At 46.9% G+C, this 24,543-nt stretch overlaps 1 protein-coding gene across 1 annotated transcript in view; it reads right to left on the bottom strand.

Moving 5' to 3' along the window:
• Positions 1–24,543, bottom strand: part of CACNA1S (calcium voltage-gated channel subunit alpha1 S) — a 1,022,072-nt gene that overhangs the window by 909,933 nt on the left and 87,596 nt on the right. Inside the window, exons 3-5 of the mRNA XM_066600322.1 lie at positions 14,894–14,999; positions 12,939–13,078; positions 8,781–8,923 (exon numbers count right to left, since the gene is read on the bottom strand). Of these exons, the coding sequence (XP_066456419.1) occupies positions 8,781–8,923; positions 12,939–13,078; positions 14,894–14,999 (389 nt within the window). The remainder of the gene's footprint in view (positions 1–8,780; positions 8,924–12,938; positions 13,079–14,893; positions 15,000–24,543) is intronic.

Below are 24,543 nucleotides of genomic sequence, written 5' to 3'. Positions count from 1 at the left end.
TAAACTGATGCATCCACCCAATGCCACTCACTACACTGATGCATTCACCCTGTGGCAGTCACTACACTGATGCGTCCACCCAGTGCCAGTCACTACACTGATGCATCCACCCTGTGCCTTTCACTACACTGATGCATCCACCCTGAGCCAGTCACTACACTGATATATCCACCCTGTACCATTCGCTACACTGATGCGTCCACCCTGTGCCAGTCACTACACTGAGGCGTCCAACCCATGCCAGTCACTAAACTGATGCGTCCACCCAATGCCACTCACTATACTGATGCATTCACCCTGTGGCACTCACTACACTGATGTGTCCACCCTCTGCCAGTCACTACACTGATGCGTCCATCCTGTGCCTGTCACTACACTGATGCATCCACCCAATGCCAGTCACTACACTGATGCATCCACCCTGTGGCAGTCACTACACTGATGTGTCCACCCGGTGATAGTCATTACATTGAAGCATCCACCCTGTCCCTTTTAAGACACTGATGCATCCACCCTGAGCCAGTCACTACACTGATATATCCACCCTGTACCATTCGCTTCACTGATGCGTCCACCCTGTGCCAGTCACTACACTGATGTGTCCACCCTATGCCAGTCACTACACTGGTGCGTCCACCCAATGCGAGTCACTACACTGATGCATCCACCCTGTGGCACTCACTACACTGATGCGTCCACCCAGTGCCAGTCACTACACTGATGCATCCACCCTGTGCCAGTCACTACACTGATGTGTCCACACTGTGCCAATCACTACACTGATGCGTCCACCCAGTGACTTTCACTACACTGATGCATGTACCCTGTAGCAGTCATTACACTGATGCATCCACCCAGAGCCAGTCACTACACTGCGGTCTCCACCCTGTGCCAGTCACTACACTGATACATCCACCGTGTGCCAGTCACTACACTGATGCATCCACACTGTGCCTTTCACTAAACTGATGCATCCACCCTGTGGCAGTCATTACACTGATGTGTCCACCCGGTGACAGTCATTACACTGATGCATCCACCCTGTCTCTTTTATTACACTGATGCATCCACCCTGAGCCAGTCACTACACTGATATATCCACCCTGTACCATTCGCTTCACTGATGTGTCTACCCTGTTCCACTCACTACAATGATGTGTCCACCCTCTGCCAGTCACTACACTGATGCGTCTACCCAATGCGAGTCACTACACTGATGCATCCACCCTGTGCCAGTCACTACACTGATGTGTCCACCCTATGCCAGTCACTACACTGGTGCGTCCACCCAATGCGAGTCACTACACTGATGCATCCACCCTGTGGCACTCACTACACTGATGCGTCCACCCAGTGCCAGTCACTACACTGATGCATCCACCCTGTGCCAGTTACTACACTGATGTGTCCACACTGTGCCAATCACTACACTGATGCGTCCACCCAGTGACTTTCACTACACTGATGCATGTACCCTGTAGCAGTCATTAGACTGATGCATCCACCCAGAGCCAGTCACTAAACTGCGGTCTCCACCCTGTGCCAGTCACTACACTGATACATCCACCGTGTGCCAGTCACTACACTGATGCATCCACACTGTGCCTTTCACTAAACTGATGCATCCACCCTGTAGCAGTCATTACACTGATGTGTCCACCCGGTGACAGTCATTACACTGATGCATCCACCCTGTCTCTTTTATTACACTGATGCATCCACCCTGAGCCAGTCACTACACTGCATTATACACCCTGTACCATTCGCTACACTGATGCGTCCACCCAATGCCACTCACTAAACTGATGCATTCACCCTGTGGCAGTCACTACACTGATGCGTCCACCCAGTGCCAGTCACTACACTGATGCATCCACCCTGTGCCTTTCACTACACTGATGCATCCACCCTGAGCCAGTCACTACACTGATATATCCACCCTGTACCATTCGCTTTACTGATGCGTCCAACCTGTGCCAGTCACTACACTGATGTGTCCACCCTATGCCAGTCACTACAGTGATGCGTCCACCCAATGCCAGTCACTACATTGATGCATCCACCCTGTGCCAGTCACTACACTGATGCATCCACCCTGTGCCTTTCACTACACTGATGCATCCACCCTGAGCCAGTCACTACACTGATGTGTCCACCCTCTGCCGGTCACTACACTGATCCGTCCATCCTGTGCCAGTCACTACACTAATGCGTCCACCCAATGCCAGTTACTACACTGATGCATCCACCCTGCGGCAGTCACTACACTGATGCGTCCACCCAGTGACAGTCATTACAGTGATGCATCCATCCTGTCCCTTTTATTACACTGATGCATCCACCCTGTCCCTTTTATTACACTGATGCATCCACCTTGTGCCTTTCACTACACTGATGCATCCACCCTGAGCCCGTGACTACACTGATGTGTCCACCCTATGCCAGTCACTACACTGATGCATCCACCCAATGCCAGTCACTACACTGATGCATCCACCCGGTGCCAGTCACTACACTGATGCATCCACCCTGTGCCAGTCACTACACTCATGTGTCCACACTGTGCCAATCACTACACTGATGCGCCCACCCGGTGCCTTTTACTACACTGATGCATCCACCCTGTAGCAGTCATTTCACTGATGCATCCACCCAGAGCCAGTCACTACATTGCGGCCTCCACCATGTGCCAGTCACTACACTGATGCATCCACCGTGTGCCAGTCACTACACTGATGCATCCACACTGTGCCTTTCACTACACTGATGCATCCACCTTGTGGCAGTCATTACACTGATGTGTCCACCCGGTGACACTCATTACACTGATGTGTCCACCCGGTGACACTCATTACACTGATGCATCCACCCTGTCCCATTTATTACACTGATGCATCCACCCTGAGCCAGTCACTACACTGATATATCCACCCTGTACCATTCGCTACACTGATGCGTCCACCCTGCGCCAGTCACTACACTGATGCGTCCACCCAATGCCACTCACTACACTGATGCATTCACCCTGTGGCAGTCACTACACTGATGCGTCCACCCTGTGCCAGTCACTACACTGATGCATCCACCCTGTGCCTTTCACTACACTGATGCATCCACCCTGAGCCAGTCACTACACTGATATATCCACCCTGAACCATTCGCTTCACTGATGCGTCCACCCTGTGCCAGTCACTACACTGATATGTCCACCCTATGCCAGTCACTACACTGATTCGTCCACCCAATGCCAGTCACTACACTGATGTATCCACCCTGTGGCAGTCACTACACTGATGCGTCCGCCCAGTGCCAGTCACTACACTGATGCATGCACCCTGTGCCTTTCACTACACTGATGCATCCACCCTGAGCCAGTCACTACACTGATGTGTCCACCCTCTGCCAGTCACTACACTGATGCATCCACCCTGTGCCAGTTACTACACTGATATATCCACCCTGTACCATTCGCTTCCCTGATGCGTCCACCCTGTGCCAGTCACTACACTGATGTGTCCACCCTACGCCAGTCACTACACTGATGCGTCCACGCAATGCCAGTCTTTACACTGATGCATACACCCTGTGGCAGTCACTACACTGATGCGTCCACCCTGTGCCAGTCACTACACTGATGCATCCACCCTGTGCCTTTTACTACACTGATGCATCCACCGTGAGCCAGTCACTACACTGATGTGTCCACCCTCTGCCAGTCACTACAATGATAAATCCACCCTGTACCATTCGCTTCACTGATGCGTCCACCCTTAGTCAGTCACTACACTGATGTGTCCACCCTATGCCAGTCACTACACTGATGCATCTACCCTGTGGCAGTCACTACACTGATGCGTCAACCCAGTGCCAGTCACTACACTGATGCATCCACCCTGTACCAGTCACTACACTGATGGGTCCAGACTGTGCCAATCACAACACGGATGCATCCACCCTGTGACTTTCACTACACTGATGTGCCCACCCTGTGTCTTTCACTACACTGATGCATCCACCCTGTAGCAGTCATTACACTAATGCATCCACCCAGAGCCAGTCACTGCACTGCGGTCTCCACACTGTGCCAGTCACTACACTGATGCATCCACCGTGTGCCAGTCACTACACTGATGCATCCACACTGTGCCTTTCACTACACTGATGCATCCACCCTGTGGCAGTCATTACACTGATGCATCCAACCTTTCCCTTTTATTACACTGATGCATCCACCCAGTGCCAGTCACTACACTGATGCATCCACGCTATGCCTTTCACTACACTGATGCATCCACCTTGAGTCAGTCACTACACTGATGTGTCCATCCTGTCCCAGTCACTACACTAATGCGTCCACCCTGTGCTAAGTTACTACATTGAGGCATCCACCCTGAACCATTTGCTTCACTGATGTGTCCACCCTGTTCCAGTCACTACACTGATGTGTCCACCCTCTGACAGTCACTACACTTATGCGTCCACCCAATGCCAGTCACTACACTGATGCATCCACCTTGTGGCAGTCACTACACTGATGCATCCACCATGTGCCTTTCACTACACTAATGCATCCACCCTGAGCCAGTCACTACAATGATGCGTCCACGCAGTACCCGTCACTACACTGATGCATCAACCCTGTGCCTTTCACTACACTGATGCATCCACCCTGAGCCAGTCACTACACTCATGTGTCCACCCTCTGCCATTCACTACACTGATGCGTCAATTCTGTGCCTGTCACTACACTGATGCGTCCACCCAATGCCAGTCACTACACTGATGCATCCACCCTGTGGCAGTCCCTACACTGCTGTGTCCACACGGTGACAGTCATTAAACTGATGCATCCACCCTATCCCTTTTATTACACTGATGCATCCACCCTCAGCCAGTCACTACACTGATATATCCACCCTGTACCATTCGCTTCACTGATGTGTCCACCCTGTTCCACTCACTACAATGATGTGTCCACCCTCTGCCAGTCACTACACTGATGCGTGCACCCAATGCCAGTCACTACACTGATGCAACCACCCTGTGGCAGTCACTACACTAATGCGTCCACCCAGTGTCAGTCACTACACTGATGCATCCAGCCTGTGCCTTTCACTACACTGATGCATCCACCCTGAGCCAGTCACTACACTGATGCATCCACCCTGAGCCAGTCACTACACTGATATATCCACCCTAAACCATTCGCTTCACTGATGCGTCCACCCTGTGCCAGTCACTACACTGATGTGTCCACCCTATGCCTGTCACTACACTGATTCGTCCACCCAATGCCAGTCACTACACTGATGTATCCACCCTGTGGCAGTCACTACACTGATGCGTCCGCCCAGTGCCAGTCACTACACTGATGCATGCACCCTGTGCCTTTCACTACACTGATGCATCCACCCTGAGCCAGTCACTACACTGATGTGTCCACCCTCTGCCAGTCACTACACTGATGCGTCCATCCAGTGCCAGTCACTACACTGATGCATCCACCCTGTGGCAGTCACTACACTCATGTGTCCTCCCTCTGCCATTCACTACACTGATGCGTCAATTCTGTGCCTGTCACTACACTGATGCGTCCACCCAATGCCAGTCACTACACTGATGCATCCACCCTGTGGCAGTCCCTACACTGCTGTGTCCACACGGTGACAGTCATTAAACTGATGCATCCACCCTATCCCTTTTATTACACTGATGCATCCACCCTGAGCCAGTCACTACACTGATATATCCACCCTGTACCATTCGCTTCACTGATGTGTCCACCCTGTTCCACTCACTACAATGATGTGTCCACCCTCTGCCAGTCACTACACTGATGCGTGCACCCAATGCCAGTCACTACACTGATGCAACCACCCTGTGGCAGTCACTACACTAATGCGTCCACCCAGTGTCAGTCACTACACTGATGCATCCAGCCTGTGCCTTTCACTACACTTATGCATCCACCCTGAGCCAGTCACTACACTGATGTGTCCACCCTCTGCCAGTCACTACACTGATGCGTCCATCCTGTGCCAGTCACTACACTGATGCGTCCACCCAATGCCAGTCACTACACTGATGCATCCACCCTGTGTCAGTCACTACACTGATGCGTCCACCCAGTGCCAGTCACTACACTGATGCATCCACCCTGTGCCTGTCACTACACTGATGCGTCCACCCAATGCCAGTCACTACACTGATGCATCCACCCAGTGCCAGTCACTACACTCATGCATCCACCCTGTGCCTTTCACTACACTGATGCATCCACCTTGAGTCAGTCACTACACTGATGTGTCCATCCTGTGCCAGTCACTACACTAATGCGTCCACCCTGTGCTAAGTTACTACATTGAGGCGTCCACCCTATGGCAGTTACTGCACTGATGAGTCCACCCAGAGCCAGTCACTACACTGATGCATCCACCCTGTGCCAGTCACTACACTGATGCATCCACCCTGTGCCAGTCACTACACTGATGTGTCCACCCTGTGGCAGTCACTACACTGATGTCTCCACCCAGTGCCAGTCACTACACTGATGCACACATCCTGTGCCAGTCACTGCACTGATGAGTCGACCATGTGCCTTTCACTACATTAATGCATCCACCCTGAGCCAGTCACTACACTGCTGCGTCCACCCTGTGCTAGTCACTACACTGATGCATCCACCCTGTGCCAGTCACTACACTGATGTCTCCACCTAGTGCCAGTCACTACACTGATGCACACATCCTGTGCCAGTCACTACACTGATGTCTCCACCCAGTGCCAGTCACTACACTGATGCACACATCCTGTGCCAGTCACTGCACTGATGAGTCGACCATGTGCCTTTCACTACATTAATGCATCCACCCTGAGCCAGTCACTACACTGCTGCGTCCACCCTGTGCTAGTCACTACACTGATGCATCCACCCTGTGCCAGTCACTACAGTGATGCATCCACCCTGTATCAGTCACTACACTGATGCATCCACCCTCTGCCAGTCACTACAATGATGCATCCACCCTGTGCCAGTCACTACACTGACGTCTCAACCCAGTGCCAGTCACTACACTGATGCGTCCATCCTGTGCCAGTCACTACACTGATGCGTCCACCCAGTGTTAGTCACTACACTGATGCATCCACCCTGAGCCAGTCACTACACTGATGTCTCCACCCTGTGCCAGTCACTCCACTGATGTGTCTACCCAGTGGCAGTCACCACACTGATGCGTCCACCCTGTGCCAGTCACTACACTGATGCATCCACGCAGTGTCAGTCACTACACTGATGCATCCACCCTGTGCCTTTCACTACACTGATGCATCCACCCTGAACCAGTCACTACACTGATGTCTCCACCCTGTGCCAGTCACTACATTGATGTCTCCATCTTGAGTCAGTCACTACATTGATGTCTCCACCCTATGCTAGTCACTATATTGATGTCTCCACCCTGTGCTAGTCACTACACTGTTGCGTCCACCCTGTGGCAGTCACTACATTGATGCGTCCACCCTCTGCCTTTCACTGCATCGGCTGACCATCAAATTTAGATTACAATTCAAAATCATCACTCCCATCCATAAAGCTCTCCACAGTGCTGAACTGCCCTCTGTCTCCTCTCTCATCTCTGTTTGCCACCCTACTTATGCTCTCCTTTGCGAATGACCTCAGACTAAGTTCCCCTTTAATCCAAAACGCCCACTCCCATCCTCAAGCTTTCTTCAGAGCGGCACCAGTTCTTTGGAATGTGCTACCCGACAATCAGGTTAATTCTGAATGCCCACAGTTTTAAGTGAGCCCTTTAGACACATCTTTTTAGGGAGGCCTACCAGATTTCCTAATGAAAGCCATTTACCCAGCTTCTTTACTCTCTCTTAGAAACCGGACCCCTTGTTCCCACTGTATCCCTTGCACCCTATTGCACCTCTTATCTGTTTTTTACACATATATGGTTGGTGACCGGCTCATACACCTTTTTTCTGTATGTGTATAGTGACCTATATTAATATTATTTTTTTTTTTTTTGCTGGACTGCACAGAACAAACTTTTAAACCTCTTGTGTCCCCCTATTTTCTTATAGTATGTAAAGCTCTATTTTGTGTATGTTTCCGCTTAATTGAAAAAGCTGCAGAATGTGTTGGAGCTATAAGAATAAAGGTTATTATTTCTAATAAATTTTACTACTGTTAGCTGGGGACAGCTTCTCAAATTTCCCAAAACGATTCTGTTGTTGTTTAGCATAGATCTGTCTCAGATTTAGGGTGCCTGTCCATGGCTATGGAAAGCGCTGGCACACTGTCCACAAGCGGAGAATCATTGCGAAATCTCCGCTCGCCGCGGGCAATTCGCAGCATTCTGCGAATTGCCCCGATTCTCCGCGGTCAGCCTATCTATCAAATAGGGCTGACCAGCGGAGATTCGGCGGCGGCTTCTGCTCCCAGGCGTCAGCTCCCGCGACGATACGGCAACGCCCGTGGACAGGGGCCTTAGCAATGTATTTATGCAATTTTTCTGAAACCCTTCACCATTTTATTAGATACATACAAAGTAGATGAAAACTATACATTTGTCAAGCTACTCATTTATCAACATTTTCTATTATTTTTCAATTGAAAGTGGTGCAAAACAACCCCCTGTAACAACACCTTGTTATTGAACCTGCTTCACGCTGCACATGGGAGACATACTGTACTTGCACAGTGCAACAGTATTGGTAATTGTCACAAACTGTATCTGTCTGTTGTTCGAACCTTAAGAATAATCACTTACTGGGAACTCCAGATACCAAGCGAAGGGGTCGTAAAACACGAAATGCTCTCAGAGCCTTGACATTAAATCCAGTTCCTTTTCCTCCCGGGGCTGCTACACCACCTTGCAGTTTATTAATTTGTTCTAGGACTACTGTGAAAACTCTACAATATGAGAATTATAATTAGTTCAAAATCATACAGAACTGCTATGAAAACATACAGGTTTGCAACAGTAATATTTTTCAAAATTTATATACTGCTGCCAAATACAAAATTCAAATTTATCAAGCTCAATTTTACAGTATAAAAATAGTAATGCAATTGAAAATACTAGTTGTCCTCTCACACAGAAATCCATACTCTAATGAAAAATAAAAAAGCAACATCACAAATTAATCACAGCATCTCAGTTCTTCAATTCAGTGTACATACTTAGAAAGATTCATGAGCGGCAAATCTATCTATCTATCTATTGAAGAATCATTGCATTAGGGATACCTTCTCAATAACGGGTTGGTCCACCTTTTTGAGCTTACATAACTAAGATATTGGGGAACAGATCCCCCAATACTCAGCTCGCCCCATGTTCACTGTAGCAGCTCTGTCAGTTGGTGCAGGGTCATCAGAGGCACCCTTGTCATTCTATTGAACCTAAGTTGACACAAAGTACATGTCATGGTCATTGTGGAGATTTGTATAACTTCCCTGGCTGTTGTACACCTAGGGGTGAGCATGTGCTGCTTCTTATAATGGTGCTTGGAAATGACAGGAGCACTTCTCTGCAGATGGAGGTTGATTTGGTTGGCTGTGAGGTAGATTTGCCCAGCCAGCCAATCACTGTTGGTCTTTGCACATTTATTCAGGCCCTTCCCTCAGCGTGCGGTATTTATTCTCCTGCTTCAGTTTGGTTTGATCATGCATACTGGTCAGTTCTGGTCTGTACTGAGTCTCTTCTAGACACAGTCAGATCTAATGTCTGACTCACTTGTCTGAACACAAAACTCCTCAGTCTTGTTTGTATGCTTGATAAAGACCTATAACAGGTCGAAACATCGCAGCAGTTCTTACGGAGGAATAAAGAGATTTTGTAAATTTATGAAAGGGTCCTGGAGTGCTGACTTCGCCATCTATTGATCTGGTAATTATATCTTAAGTCCAGACCTAATACCTTGAAGTCTGTGCACCCACTGGTATCAAGTACTCCTCCACATGGTGGTGAAGTTATAGTGTGCTGCAACCCACTCTTAATATATTTGTACCAGAGTCTTGTCTGAGTCTCATCTGATTCCTGTATGACTCCAGTCTGTCTCCTGGTCTGAACCCTGTTTGACTTCTGTTTGTGTGCTTTCAGTCTGTAGGTGCTTTGGTCTCGTCATCTCCAACTTTTCCTGTAACATCTTTATTCATGTCCTTGTTCTAATATATTATGTTATCTAATGTTTGCCACTGTTCCCTTTTGCCAACCAGGGAAAGTCAAAGTAACCCTAGATTCCTGATGTGAGGCCATCCTTATTGGGATGATCCTACTCTTGTAGGTAGGGTTTCCATATTCATAAGATCATAGTCAGACTTCTTTATTTTCTTGTTATGCCATTTTTTATATACATTTTCATTTATCTGAGTTTGTTGTATTTACATTTGTGGGGATATTTTCATCCATTGAGGACATATATCCTTAGTTACGCCCTTGCAAGCCATATATGGATAAGTCCTGCATGGACACTGCAGGTCCTTTAGTATATTAAATTTTCACCTGTGTAGGCCACGCAAGGATATGCTCTGCATGAATGTAACACTAGGTCAGTTGGTGCACTGTGGCATGTCGTTGCTGAGATACCAGATGTGCAACACAACGCTCACCTCTAGGCTTGCTACTGTGTGATCTTCTGTTGGATAACTTTCCATAGTCCAACCATTTTTGTTACATTCTTGATGCTGTAGTTTGGGAACAGCCAACAATGAGACTGCTTCAGAAATAGTGGTACCACAAATCTGCCTTCAGTCAAAAATATTCAAATCACCATGTTTAACCATGACTGCCACATGTTGCCTTTTGCTGCACAGAGGTCAGATCATGAAGTGGCCATCACATGGTATCACATTACTGATCACAAGATGTCATGCACCAGCTGTTCATAATGCAGTGATCATTCGGTGTATACACACACACACAAAACAATTAGCCATAATATTAAAAGCAGATGACATAATTAGCATTGATTGTCCTGTTGTCATTGATGAAACCTATAAAGTGATACAATATATTAGACAGCAAGTGAACAGTCAGTTAGTGAAGTTGATGTGTTGCGTAGTACCTCAGGGTTGGGGTCCCACAGCATTTCTATAGCTACCTCATGTAGAATGTGTATGTGTATTTGTATGTGTACTAACATGTAGTTATGTGTACTGGCCGTAAAGGCTCACAAAGAGTTAACATCTGGTGCCCTCACTACCTAACACTGCATGACTAAGCAGAATTCACCCTAACTCACTCTGTTACTTGTCAATCAGCCCTAGCTAGGACTTGGATTGGATAGAAAGAATCCTCTTAGCTCAGGGTTGGTTAGTAGGGAGAGTATAAAAGACATGGCGTCGTTGGGGTTAGTCAGTTTTAGCCTAGTCTGTCTGGAGTCTAGAGCAGAGGAGAAGCAGAGGATATACGCAAGTCTAATCCAGGCTAGCCTAGGCCAGGCTAGTCTTGGAGCCCAGTCATGGAGGAAGCCAAGTCATGGAGTTAGCAGGAGGGGAGTGCAGGAAGACAGAGAGGAGTCTTCTTCACCCTAGGCCAGAAGGTCTCTGAGCCAGTGCAGACCCCGCAAGAGCTGAAAAAAAGCCCGCCACCGCAATCAGGAGTTTTACTTGACCCTGCACCGTTAGAAGTCAGTAAGTCACATGAGAGCCTGTATTGATCTCTCCATTCCTCCACAAATAACCTCCTAGTACAGTCCCCACTCAACTCAGGCTAGCAGCCTCATTCTTCAGGAAAGCCTTAAGGAATGAATGTATGCTATTTAATCTACACAAGGAGTTGATGGGGAATTTACTGCCTGTAATTGGAAGTTTGTGAATGTTGTATTTAGTCTGCAAGTTCCAGTAAACTGTGTGCCTTCGGTTTTACTGATACTTCCATGGACTTGCCTCTTTATTTCATCATTGCAACATAGGCAAAGGCACTGATGTCACACTGACCTTATGGTAGCTACCAATTCCTCTCTCAAGAACGCTATTGCAATCCGACCTACCACATGAGCCACCATTTTAGGCTGAGTAGGAACCACCGTGACAAGGTCAGAGTTAATGCACCCATTTGAGCTACTCCTGCTCACTGCAGTTGGAAGCAGGAAAAATGTACAAGAGTAAAAATCTGAGCAGCCTTGACAATGGGCAAATTTTCATGATTAGACATCTGAGTTAGAGCATCTCTAACGGATCTTACAATGCTTTGGGCCATTGATCCAAGGAAGCACAATTGATGCATTTAGGCAGTGAAGTGTCATCTTACACAAGAGCTATGTTACAAAGATGTGAGAACACACTGTCCATTGTAGCTTGTTTTGTAGACACACAGAGGTCACAGTACCCATGCAGCCCCTGTACACAGTTAAAAGTGCATGCATGGGGCAATGGAAGACGGTGACTTGGACTTGATGAATCCGTGTGCGCTACTTATCTGGGGAAAAAAAGTATTGTTGTAGCCAGTAGTAGAATAGGGTTATTGTGCTCAGTAAGGCCGTTTTCAAATGCCCGAGAAAATCACGCTAGATTTGTGCATTGTGAGACATGGGATTGCTAGAGTGGCTGCACAGGAGTGGTGGGTGATTTAGTAGCTGACTAATACTACTTTTATTATTTTATTACATCCCCTGCTTTCAGCCTGTGTTTCAATGTCCCAAATCACCCCTTAAAGGCCCAAAAAAGTCCAATCATTAAGAGGTTAATTTTGGCAATATACAGTATCAAGATCCCTTTGTGGAAATTAGTTTTTAGTGATCTTACACAATAAACCAGGAAAAATCCAAAAGGAGTAATGAATACTTCTTACAGACACTATATTTATAAGAAATAGCAAGTTTGACAAGATTAGAGAGGGTAAACTTGTCTCTATGCAATAATATGAAAATTAGAATTCTAAAAGCCCCCAAAACATGGTTGAATACCAGTATGGTTAATCACTTACCCTAGAGACACAATTGTGAAATCAAGGATATTCCAGCCATTGCGAAGATAAGCATCTGTATGTAATATTAATCCATATGCTACAATCTTCAAAAATGCTTCAATTATGAAAATAAACAGAAATATATATTCAACTTTCTCCTATAAATAAGAGAACACAAGATAAAGATTTAAAATGTATTAAATGGTATTGTCACAAAATAACCTACAGTTTTAATTATGTGTTTGTTATATTATATGTACATATACATACACACACATATACAGTATACATACACACGCGTATACATTATTTATACACAATATATAATAAAAGGTCCTATGCAACTGGGGTTAGAATGGCTAGGAACGGCTAACTCCACTCCGTAATGCAAAAACACAATCATTCCAAAATGTGTAGGGACTTTGTGGGTACAAGCAGCTTCCGTAGCTAGCTGAGTGACATCACTAGTTACCCACGTGAGGCAGAAGCTTGAGGGCGCTAGCGGGCAGAGCTACTCTCACTCTGCAGCTCCCATCCCTGGTAGTTCTTAGTTTGCGCTCTGTCTGGAAACACTAAACTACGAAGGGAGTGTACATTAACTATCAGTGCATCTCTATAAACATCGCAGGTGGGCCCACGGAAATTGAGGTACGCTACCTTTAAATGGTGATACTCATATTAGGAACCTTATTTTGGAATATAAATGTCATTTTTTTAAATTTCCATGTTAATATCTATATCAGTGTGTAGGGATAGCAGAGCATACAGGCAGGAGTGCACTTCAATCATTTCTCCACGGTGTTCTTGAAAAAGTAACATCCCTTTTGTAGAACTAGAAAGAACTAGCATGCCGATCTGGTTCTCTTTCTCTTAAGTCAATTAAAGTCAATCGTAAAAATATGGATATAATTGACTATGGCAGTGATGCTGCAGATGCCTGGATGGGAGAGGTTGTTATAGCTGTCCAGACCAGATAGAGAAGAAATGGACAATGATTCCAATTAGAGCATTACATCACTTGCGAGTTGCTAAATGACATTGTTTATTCCTCCATTATCTGAAACAACATTTTTTTTTTGGGGGGGGGGGGGGGTTAATAGGCTGAACTAGATGGACATTTGTCCTTTTTTTGGCCTTACATGCTGTTACTATATTATCTGTGTCTGATCAGTACTGTAGTCACTGTATGGTCTGTAGAGTGATACTGGGAGGTAGCATTCTTTTCTGTGAACCAACGACTCTCATCATTTATTTACTATTGTTCAGGTCTACTATTGTACTAGGAGGTGTTATTTCACATGCTACAAACTTGTATAGCTGAAGCAAACCTGAAATTGCAATGTATCCCTTTATTGATGTACCAAAGTTGTTTCTGGTGCTGTATTTATGTACTAAGCCAGGTTCTGGTACTGTATTTATATTATGAGTTTGGTTCTGGTGCTGTGTATTTTTACTGAGGTTGGTTCTGGTGTTGTATTTATGTTATGAACTTTGTTCTCGTATTTAGTATCTAGTATTCATGATTACAATAATATATATTTTTTGAGTATTGTAATTCTTTTAATGGATTATTAATTGAGGGAAATGTTTCTGCGGCGTCTCATGCTAGGAGTACCACAAAAGCATATTTTAGTCAGTCAAGTAAAGAACCTGTTCAAAAATTTGAATCCAACCTCTGGCTTTAAAAGCAGAGTGGAGTGCTGACAGACTCGCTGAGGAGAGTTGTAGCCTGTGGACTATCTACAGCTAAACCTAAAGTTCATTGCAGAAGTCCCAGGAAAAGATTAGGCCTCATGCTCATGTCAGGGCAAGTCGTAGGATTACTTTCTTCCTTTCCCAGTACAATTTGCAAATAAAGTATATTAACTAAATAGCTGTGTATGCCTAGCAATGCGAATGGAAATCAATTACGTATTTCTAAGAAAATCTAATATATATATTATACATTACAGATGAGTGAAACATATCATTACCAAGACTACATTTGTTGCATTTGTATCATCCTCTGGCATTGGTAAATAGATTGCTAGTGCCACACAATTTGCAAAAATTGTGAGGAGAATGATCATCTCAAATGGTCTGGTGTCAAAAGAGTCAAAGGAAATAAGTTACTGAATATATAAATAGAATTGTAAAAACAAATAAATATCAACAATGTGCCAATGTGTTATAGACAAGGAAGTACAGAATATATATTACTTTATAACATAACTTTATAGAGTGATTTAAACTGCATTGAAAAAACTATATTTTAATGTACACTAATTGACGTTATTATTGGTGCATAATGCACCTGAAGATCTTATAATACTCAAACTGGATCGAGCAAGACTTATGTGCATTATTCACAGTTCATGTTCACAAGATTGACTTTAGCTTCTGCAAATCTGTTGAGTTCATCTCCCCTTGGGGCTCTTCACATAAGATGGAATTGTTTTATAGGACACAGTGAATTTGGTGTCTTGTGGAAAATTCCACACCAAACTCATGCTGATTTTGGTCAAATTTCTGCAGCCACAAATTCCGCTGTGTCCTGCAGAACAATTCCGTACCATGTGAAGAGCCCCTTAGTATTTATCTTTGATTAGTATTAAAAACTGATCCATCTTTCCTCATTTTATTGCCCCCCCCACTTAACATTTCTTGGTTCTACTGATTCATTAAAGATTGTGTTGGAATAAATCGATTGGTGAAAGACTGTATTGGAGGAACATACAGCACATTTGTAAAACATGACATCCAACAATATCAAAGAAAGTGTTCAAGCTAGCCACAATAGCAGATATCACTCTGATGTATGTAAATAAAAGGATCCAGGTGATGGGACTACTGAGCATGTGAGACCACAAGAGGTGGACTTGCCGAGAAGGAATGAAAGGAACACCAGGAGGCAGTATAACAATTAGGTAGGATTAATATCTAAACACAAGAAAAATGTTTTAAAGGCCTTATGCACACTGCCGTCATGGCGTCATGGCGTCATGGCGTCCACCCCCAAAGACCCCATACTTACCTCTGGATCCGCTGTACGAAGTCCTGCATGACGCTCCAGTGCACATGTGCAGTACAGCGCATGATGCGCCGGCGGTGGGTGGGGTGCGTATTCACGCTATACTTCCGCTGTGCTACAATGGAAGCCGTCCGCACATACTCCCGCTGCAAATAGGACATGCTGCGGGTAATTTCATGCTGCACAGTTCCACGGTGGAATTCTGCAGCATGTTCATTTTGCTATTAGGTTCAATAAAACCAAATAGCTGCAGTGAAACGCTGTGGATTTCTGCCGCTTTTTACGCGGTGGAAATCCGGACGTGGGAATTAGGCTAAAAGGAATGTGACAACTTTTTGCTACCCTCTCTAAGGCCTGATTCACATGAGCGTGTATTTGTGCGCATGTATGTGTGCAAAAAAAATACACTCCTTGCTTATGTGGAGAACACGTGGACAGGAAAGTTTGTGCATAAGAATTTGCGCGTTCACTGGAGCAAATGCTCCGTGAAGGTCACCTCATCACTGAACACTGTGACAGCACTGTCGCAGTATTCAGTGATGAGGGGACTGCAGGGGGATGAAAGAATCTCCTGCCACAGGTTTGCAAAGCTCTCCTATTGGTTTCCATGGGGCCGGCGCTGTTGCCGCCCTATTGACAGCAATAGGATGAAGGCAAACCCCGCAGGGATTTCGGGGGAAGGGCTTGAAATATTTGACCTTCCATAAAAATCATCCCTAGCTGCTTAAAAAAATTAAAAAAATATATATACTCACCTCTCCGCCGCTGACGGGGTTTAGGCATGTCTTGTCCCTGGCTTCCCCAGCAGTGCTCTGAAGCTCTTTCCTGAAAGGGCTGTGTCTAATTGGCTGAGTGCTCAGCCAATCACAGGCAGTGCTCAGCCATTCAATGAACGACAGCTGTGCTCTGCCTGTGATTGGTCACAGCACTCAGCCAATCAGAGGCAGTGCTCAGCTATTCATTGAATGGCATTTTCCTGCTCAGGAAAAATGCTTCAGAACACTGCTGGGGGTGCCAGAGCGAAGATGCGCCGGAGCCCGGACAGCGTGGCTATGTGAGTAAATTTTTTTTCCCCACACCTAGGGATGATTTTTCAGAGAAGGGCTTATATTTAAAGCCCTTCCCCAAAAATCACTGCAGTTGTTGCTAGCATCCATTTGGTGTCAATGGGGCTGCTGGCAGCAGCTGCGGCCCCATTGAAAGCAATAGGAGAACATTGTGTTCTTTTGCCACAGCTGTGAGCCTATCAGCTGAGAGCTGCCCCTGATTGGTCCCTGCGCTGAGCCAATCAGAGGCAGCACTCACTCACCCATTCATGAATTCATGAATGGGTAAGTGAGAGCTGCCTCTGATTGGTGAGGCTGTGACCAATCAGAGGCAGCTCATTCAGCCAGACGCGGCTGAACTCCGGCTGCAGCGGAAAGGTGAGTATACATTTTTTTTTTTTACACATTTTAGGATGATTTTCAGGTAAGGGCTTATATTTTTAAGCCCTTCCCAAAAATTCATCCTGCGCTCGCCGTTAGCCCATTGAATTCAATGGGCTAACATCGTTCTCTGCCACACCTGTTACAGCTGTGGCAGAGGATAACGATCTTTATGCTGACAGTGCGGGGGGGGGGGGGGGCTCACTCTTGCCACTATTGTGGCTTAATAGTGAGACCTCGGAGCCCGAAATGCAGCCCTGCATGTTGCTCCTCGCCTGCCCTATCCATTTCTGTGTTTTTTAAATGACTTTGGTGATTTGCTAAGATTTTCACAAATGAAAACCTTAGCGGAGCACCAGTCAGATACAAAAATGCTCGAGTCGCACTTCAATGGGGTTCGTTACTCGAAACGAACTCTCGAGCATCACTGAAAGTTCGACTCGAGTAACGAGCACTCGATCATTTTGGTGCTCGCTCATCTCTAATCGCTATCATGCAGTCTGTGCTTATCACACCTATAACAACTGTCAAGGAGGATGTGGCATTATTGGGTGATGGGAATTAAAAAGACAGAGGAATGTTATTTTATGTAAAAGAAAAGTGCAAAATTCCACACTGAAAAAGTTGATCTCTCTAAGGTCTAGAAATCAGTCAATGTGCGGAAAATTTGCATTTTCTGCATATAATAATAAATTGATTTACATCCATTTTGTTTTATATGTACACTTCACAAGCAGGTATACGAACTTGGTTCTGCTATTTGCTATGTAGCCACCAATTTAGCAAAACTCTAGTCAGTCTAGATGTCTAAACAATTAGATCCTGTGATTCTATGAATCTACAGGAACGTTGGAAAGGTTTCACGTGCCAAAAATCCAGAGAATTACCTTGTTTGCTTAAGCTATAATATGAATGATCACATACCAGTATGGTTAGAGATGCTACTTTGAGATCATGTAAAAAAGTGGTTAAAAAGCCAATTCCAGTTACAGTATTTGGATTTTTTTTCAGAACAGTAATACCTTGTTACTCAGTGTTAGGGACTACAGCAAATGTGCACAATGAACTGCATTGTGCGTTCTATATATGCAGAGATTTCACTCATTGTCACATGATTATGCTTTTACTGAAACAAGTTAACTTCCATCCTAAAAGATTTGCATGTATCCATAGTCTAAGGGTGGCTTCACACGAGCGTGTGTTTGTGCGTACATAGGTACGAACATATGTGCGCACCCCTGTACGCTCAGAAACACGCGTGTATGCAGGTGCGCATTGCCTTCAATGGAGCCGCAGCTGCTGCCAGCAGCTCCATTAAAGGCAGTGGTCTGCCGGCACCTGTAATTGTTTTTCAGGGGAGATTTAAATATAAGCCCTTCCTGAAAAACAAGGCAAGCGAGTTTAAAAAATAAAAAAACACATACTTACCTTCCTTCAGCTGCCGGGGCTCATTCGCGTTCTCTCTGCACTGTCCCCAACTCTGCAATGCAGTTCTTTGAGCAGGTAGGGAATTAAAATCCCCGCCTGCTGAAAGAACTGCTTCTGATTGGCTGAGGTGCTCATCCAATCCCAGGCAGCTCTCGCTGAAAGAATGACAGGCGAGAGCTGTCTGTGATTGGCTGAGCGCCTCATTTAAAGCCCTTCCATGAAAAACAATTACAGGGTGCCGGCAGCTGGATCCTCTATGGCAGCTGTCATCTGTGACAGCTGTGGTAGGGAATTCTTTATTCCCTGCAGTGATGAAGAATTCCTTAGCTGCATCTGTCAAATCTGTGGCAGGTGCAGCAGGGAATTCTTTATTCCCCACGGTGATGAAGAAAACATCTGTCACATATGGCAGAGGTGTCCTTCATCCCCGCGGGGAATACAGCAGCGGCGGACAGATAAGTATATATAATTTTTTTTTTTTTACACTACAATGGTTGTTTTTCAGGGAAGGGCTTATATTTAAAGCTCTTCCCTGAAAAACAATTAAGGGGTGCCGAAAGACCACTGCCTTCAATGGAGCCGCCAGCAGCAGCCGCAGCTCAATTGGAGGCAATGCATGCATTCCCTATGGTGCACACATGTCCTATCTTTACAGGCATGCACCTGTAAAACACGGACATGTGAACACACTGTATGGAATGTATTGGTTAGAATGTATTGGTTATAATAGACGTTTTTGTGCGCGCGTATGCACACGCTCGTGTGAAGCCACCTATAGCCCCTGAGCTCTACTTGCCAGACCCTCTTGGTTCTCTGCTGCGGTTTTATACAGCGGCACTTTAGGACTTTATCTATGAGTGAATTGTTCTATATGCATTTTGCTGATTTTTTTAATCATTATTTTTTTATGTTACATTTAAGGAAACTATTTCAACTATTGCTACCTACTACAACAACCCTTGTACATTTGTCATTCCCCTTATATTTGATAGTGCGGATGGTAATAATAGTTTATTACACCTTTTGTTTCTATATTCTTTGCACAACTGTCAGAAAAACCCTAAAAAAACTAAAATATACAAAATATTAAGGCAACTATCACACATACATTTTTTTCCAGCGTTTAAAACAGTGCTTTTAGCGCAGCGCTAAATGCTGCCAAATGCTACCATTGATTCCAATGGAGCTTCTCAGACATGCGCTAAAATGCTGCGATTTTCAAGCGCTGTATGTTCTACTTTCATGCTTTTCTGCATTTTAAAATGCAATGCTTTCCCATTGTAATGAATGGGGTACATTTTTAGTACTGCTGAAAATGTGGTAGTGTGGTTACTGCATTTTTTCAGTTCTGGCATTATCAGCTTGCTTGGTTGCGTTTTTAACTGTGCTGAAAACACAGCTGAAAACGCAGTGAAACGCTGTCAAAAATACCTCTCAATGCAGCTGAAAATGCAGTGAACAATGCATTAAAAAAACAGCGTTTTTACAAGCGGCTGTGCAAAAGTGGCCTAAGGTTGCGTCCGAGCTTGATACTCGTTCGAGTATTAGCGTGTTCGATATGCTCGTTACTCGTGACGAGTACCACGCGATGTTCGAGTTACTTTCACTTTCATCTCTGAGACGTTAGCGCGCTTTTCTGGCCAATAGAAAGACAAGGAAGGTATTACAACTTCCCCCTGTGACGTTCAAGCCCTATACCACCCCCCTGCAGTGAGTGGCTGGCGAGATCAGGTGTCACCCGAATATAAAAATCGGCCCCTCCTGCGGCTCGCCACAGATTTGTTCTGACATAGAGGAGGGAAAGTGCTGTTGGTGCCGGAGCTGCTATAGGGAGAGTGTTAGGAGTATTTTAGGCTTCAAGAACCCCAACGGTCCTTCTTAGGGCCACATCTAACCGTGTGCAGTAGTGTGGAGGCTGTTTTTTGCAGTGTTGCACTTTTTTTTTTTTGTATATCGGCCGTGCAGAGCATTGCGCCCTGCAGTAATTATACATACTCCAGGGCCAGTAGTGGTGGTGAGGCAGGGTCCGAAGACATATATTGTGAGGCAGGGACAGAAGGCATATATTTATTGAATATAGGCAGTGGGCCTTTGCAAAAACATTTGGGGAAAAAAATCTATTTGGGCTGCCTGTGACTGTCCTCAGTGTTCTGGGTCTGTGCTGGGTGTAGTTGTCCTCCTAATTCATACGCAGCCAGCTAAGTGTTACAGCAGGCTTGCGCAAAATTATTTCCTGGCTCTGTGTTGGCTGTTACATCACCGTCCTGTTACACTGTTACAATTCCTGTCCACAGTGCAACAGTCTGCAGTTATTTTACATACTCCAGCGCCAGTAGTGGTGAGGCAGGGACAGAAGACATATATTTATTGAATATACGCAGTGGGCCTTTCCAAAAACATTTGGGAAAGAAAATCTATTTGGGCTGCCTGTGAGTGTCCTCAGTGTACTGGGTCTGTGCTGGGTGTAGTTGTCCTCCTAATTCATACGCAGCCAGCTAAGTGTTACAGCAGGCTTGCGCAAAATTATTTCCTGGCTCTGTGTTGGCTGTTACATCACATTCCAGTCCACAGTGCAACAGTCTGCAGTTATTTTACATACTCCAGGGCCAGTAGTGGTGACGCAGGGACAGAAGACATATTTATTGAATATAGGCAGTGGGCCTTTCCAAAAACATTTGGGAAAAAAAATCTATTTGGGCTGCCTGTGACTGTCCTCAGTGTTCTGGGTCTGTGCTGGGTGTAGTTGTCCTCCTAATTCATACGCAGCCAGCTAAGTGTTACAGCAGGCTTGCGCAAAATTATTTCCTGGCTCTGTGTTGGCTGTTACATCACATTCCAGTCCACAGTGCAACAGTCTACAGTTATTGTACATACTCCAGGGCCAGTAGTGGTGACGCAGGGACAGAAGACATATTTATTGAATATAGGCAGTTGGCCTTTGCAAAAACATTTGGGGAAAAAAAATCTATTTGGGCTGCCTTTGACTGTCCTCAGTGTTCTGGGTCTGTGCTGGGTGTAGTTGTCCTCCTAATTCATACGCAGCCAGCTAAGTGTTACAGCAGGCTTGCGCAAAATTATTTCCTGGCGTTCCGTAAGCGAAGTCAGCCTCCAACCACAGGCCAATAAGCGGCACATTTAATTACAGCGTTCTGTTTCTGCACTACTGGTAATGCACCATGCTGAGGGGTAGGGGTAGGCCTAGAGGACGTGGACGCGGGCGAGGACGCGGAGGCCCAAGTCAGGGTGTGGGCACAGGCCGAGCCAGTGCGGTGGCCAGGGGTAGAGGCAGGGCCAGACCGAATAATCCACCAACTGTTTCCCAAAGCGCCCCCTTGCGCCATGCCACCCTGCAGAGGTCAAGCTGCTCTACGGTGTGGCAGTTTTTCACAGAGACGCCTGACGACCGACGAACAGTGGTGTGCAACCTTTGTCGCGCCAAGATCAGCTGGGGAGGCACCACCACCAGCATGCGCAGGCATATGATGGCCAAGCTCCCCACAAGGTGGGACGAAGGCCGTTCACCGCCTCCGGTTTGCACCACTGCCTCTCCCCCTGTGCCCCAACCTGCCACTGAGATCCAACCCCCCTCTGAGGACAGAGGCACTACCGTCTCCTGGCCTGCACCCACACGCTCACCTCCGCTGCCCTCGGCCCCATCCAGCAATGTCTCTCAGCGCAGCGTCCAGACGTCGCTAGCGCCACTGTTTGAGCGCAAGCGCAAGTACGCCACCACGCACCCGCACGCTCAAGCGTTAAACGTGCATATTGCCAAATTGATCAGCCTGGAGATGCTGCCGTATAGGCTTGTGGAAACGGAGGCTTTCAAAAGCATGATGGCGGCGGCCCCGCGCTACTCGGTTCCCGGTTGCCACTACTTTTTCCGATGTGCCGTCCCAGCCCTGCACGACCACGTCTCCCACAACATTGTACGCGCCCTCACCAACGCGGTTACAGGCGGGCAGGGCCACTATATCTCCCTGACGGCACATTGGGTGAATTTAGTGGAGGCTGGGACAGAGTCAGAGCCTGGGACCGCTCACGTCCTACCCACCCCCAGAATTGCGGGCCCCAGCACGGTGGTGGTATCTGCGGCGGTGTATGCTTCCTCCACTAAACCACACTCCTCCTCCTCCTCCTCCTCCTACGCAACCTCTGTCTCGCAATCAAGATGTGTCAGCAGCAGCACGTCGCCAGCAGTCGGTATCGCGCGGCATGGCAGCACAGCGGTGGGCAAGCGTCAGCAGGCCGTGCTGAAACTACTCAGCTTAGGAGAGAAGAGGCACACGGCCCACGAACTGCTGCAGGGTCTGACAGAGCAGACCGACTGCTGGCTTGCGCCGCTGAGCCTTCAACCGGGCATGGTCGTGTGTGACAACGGCCGTAACCTGGTGGCGGCTCTGCAGCTCGGCAGCCTCACGCACGTGCCATGCCTAGCCCATGTCTTTAATTGGGTGGTTCAGCGCTTTCTGAAAAGCTACCCACACTTGTCATACCTGCTCGGAAAGGTGCACCGGGTCAGCGCACATTTCCGCAACTCCAAGACGGACGCTGCCACCCTCCTCAATTCTTTACAGAAGAGTGGGCCTGGTTGGCAGACATCTGCCAGGTCCTTCGAAACTTTGAGGAGTCTACCCAGATGGTGAGCGGCGATGCTGCAATCATTAGCGTCACCATTCCTCTGCTATGCCTCTTGAGAAGATCCCTGCAAAGCATAAAGGCAGACGCTTTGCACTCGGAAACGGAGGCGTGGGAAGACAGTATGTCGCTGGATAGTCAGAGCACCCTCATGTCTATATCTCAGCACGTTGAGGAGGAGGAGCATGAGGAGGAGGGGGAAGAGACAGCTTGGCCCACTGCTGAGGGTACACATGCTGCTTGCCTGTCATCCTTTCAGCGTGTATGGCCAGAGGAGGAGGAGGAGGATCCTGAAAGTGATCTTCCTAGTGAGGACAGCCATGTGTTGCGTACAGGTACCCTGGCACACATGGCTGACTTCATGTTAGGATGCCTTTCTCGTGACCCTCGCGTTACACGCATTCTGGCCACTACGGATTACTGGGTGTACACACTGCTCGACCCACGGTATAAGGAGAACCTTTCCACTCTCATTCCCGAAGAGGAAAGGGGTTCCAGAATGATGCTATACCACAGGGCGCTGGTGGACAAACTGATGGTAAACTTCCCTTCGACAGCGCTAGTGGCAGAAGGCGCAGTTCCGAGGGCCAGGTAGCAGGGGAGGCGTAGAGATCAGGCAGCATGTACAGCGCAGACAGGGGACCATTCTCCAAGGCCTTTGCCAGCTTTATGGCCCCCAGCAAGACTATGTCACTGGTCCCCAGTGAAGGCTGAGTTGGCGAGAGCACTGTAAAAGGATGGTGAGGGAGTACATAAGCCGATCGCACGACCGTCCTCGGTGACGCCTCTGCCCCCTACAACTACTGGGTGTCGAAGTTGGATACGTGGCCTGAACTCGCGCTGTATGCCCTGGAGGTGCTTGCTTGTCCTGCGGCTAGCGTCTTGTCAGAGAGGGTGTTTAGTGCGGCTGGGGGAATCATCGCTGATAAGCGTCCCCGCCTGTCAACCGACAGTGCCGACAGGCTTACACTCATCAAGATGAACAAAGCCTGGATTTCCCCAGACTTCTCTTCTTCACCAGCGGACAGCAGCGATACCTAAGCAATACGTAGGCTGCACCCGCGGATGGAAACATCGTTCTCTATCACCATCAAAAACGGGGACATTTTTGCTTCATCAATCT

This window comes from Eleutherodactylus coqui, chromosome 4, assembly GCF_035609145.1.
Source record: "Eleutherodactylus coqui strain aEleCoq1 chromosome 4, aEleCoq1.hap1, whole genome shotgun sequence".
NCBI lineage: Eukaryota > Metazoa > Chordata > Amphibia > Anura > Eleutherodactylidae > Eleutherodactylus > Eleutherodactylus coqui.
This window is presented reverse-complemented; position numbering and strand designations above follow the sequence as displayed.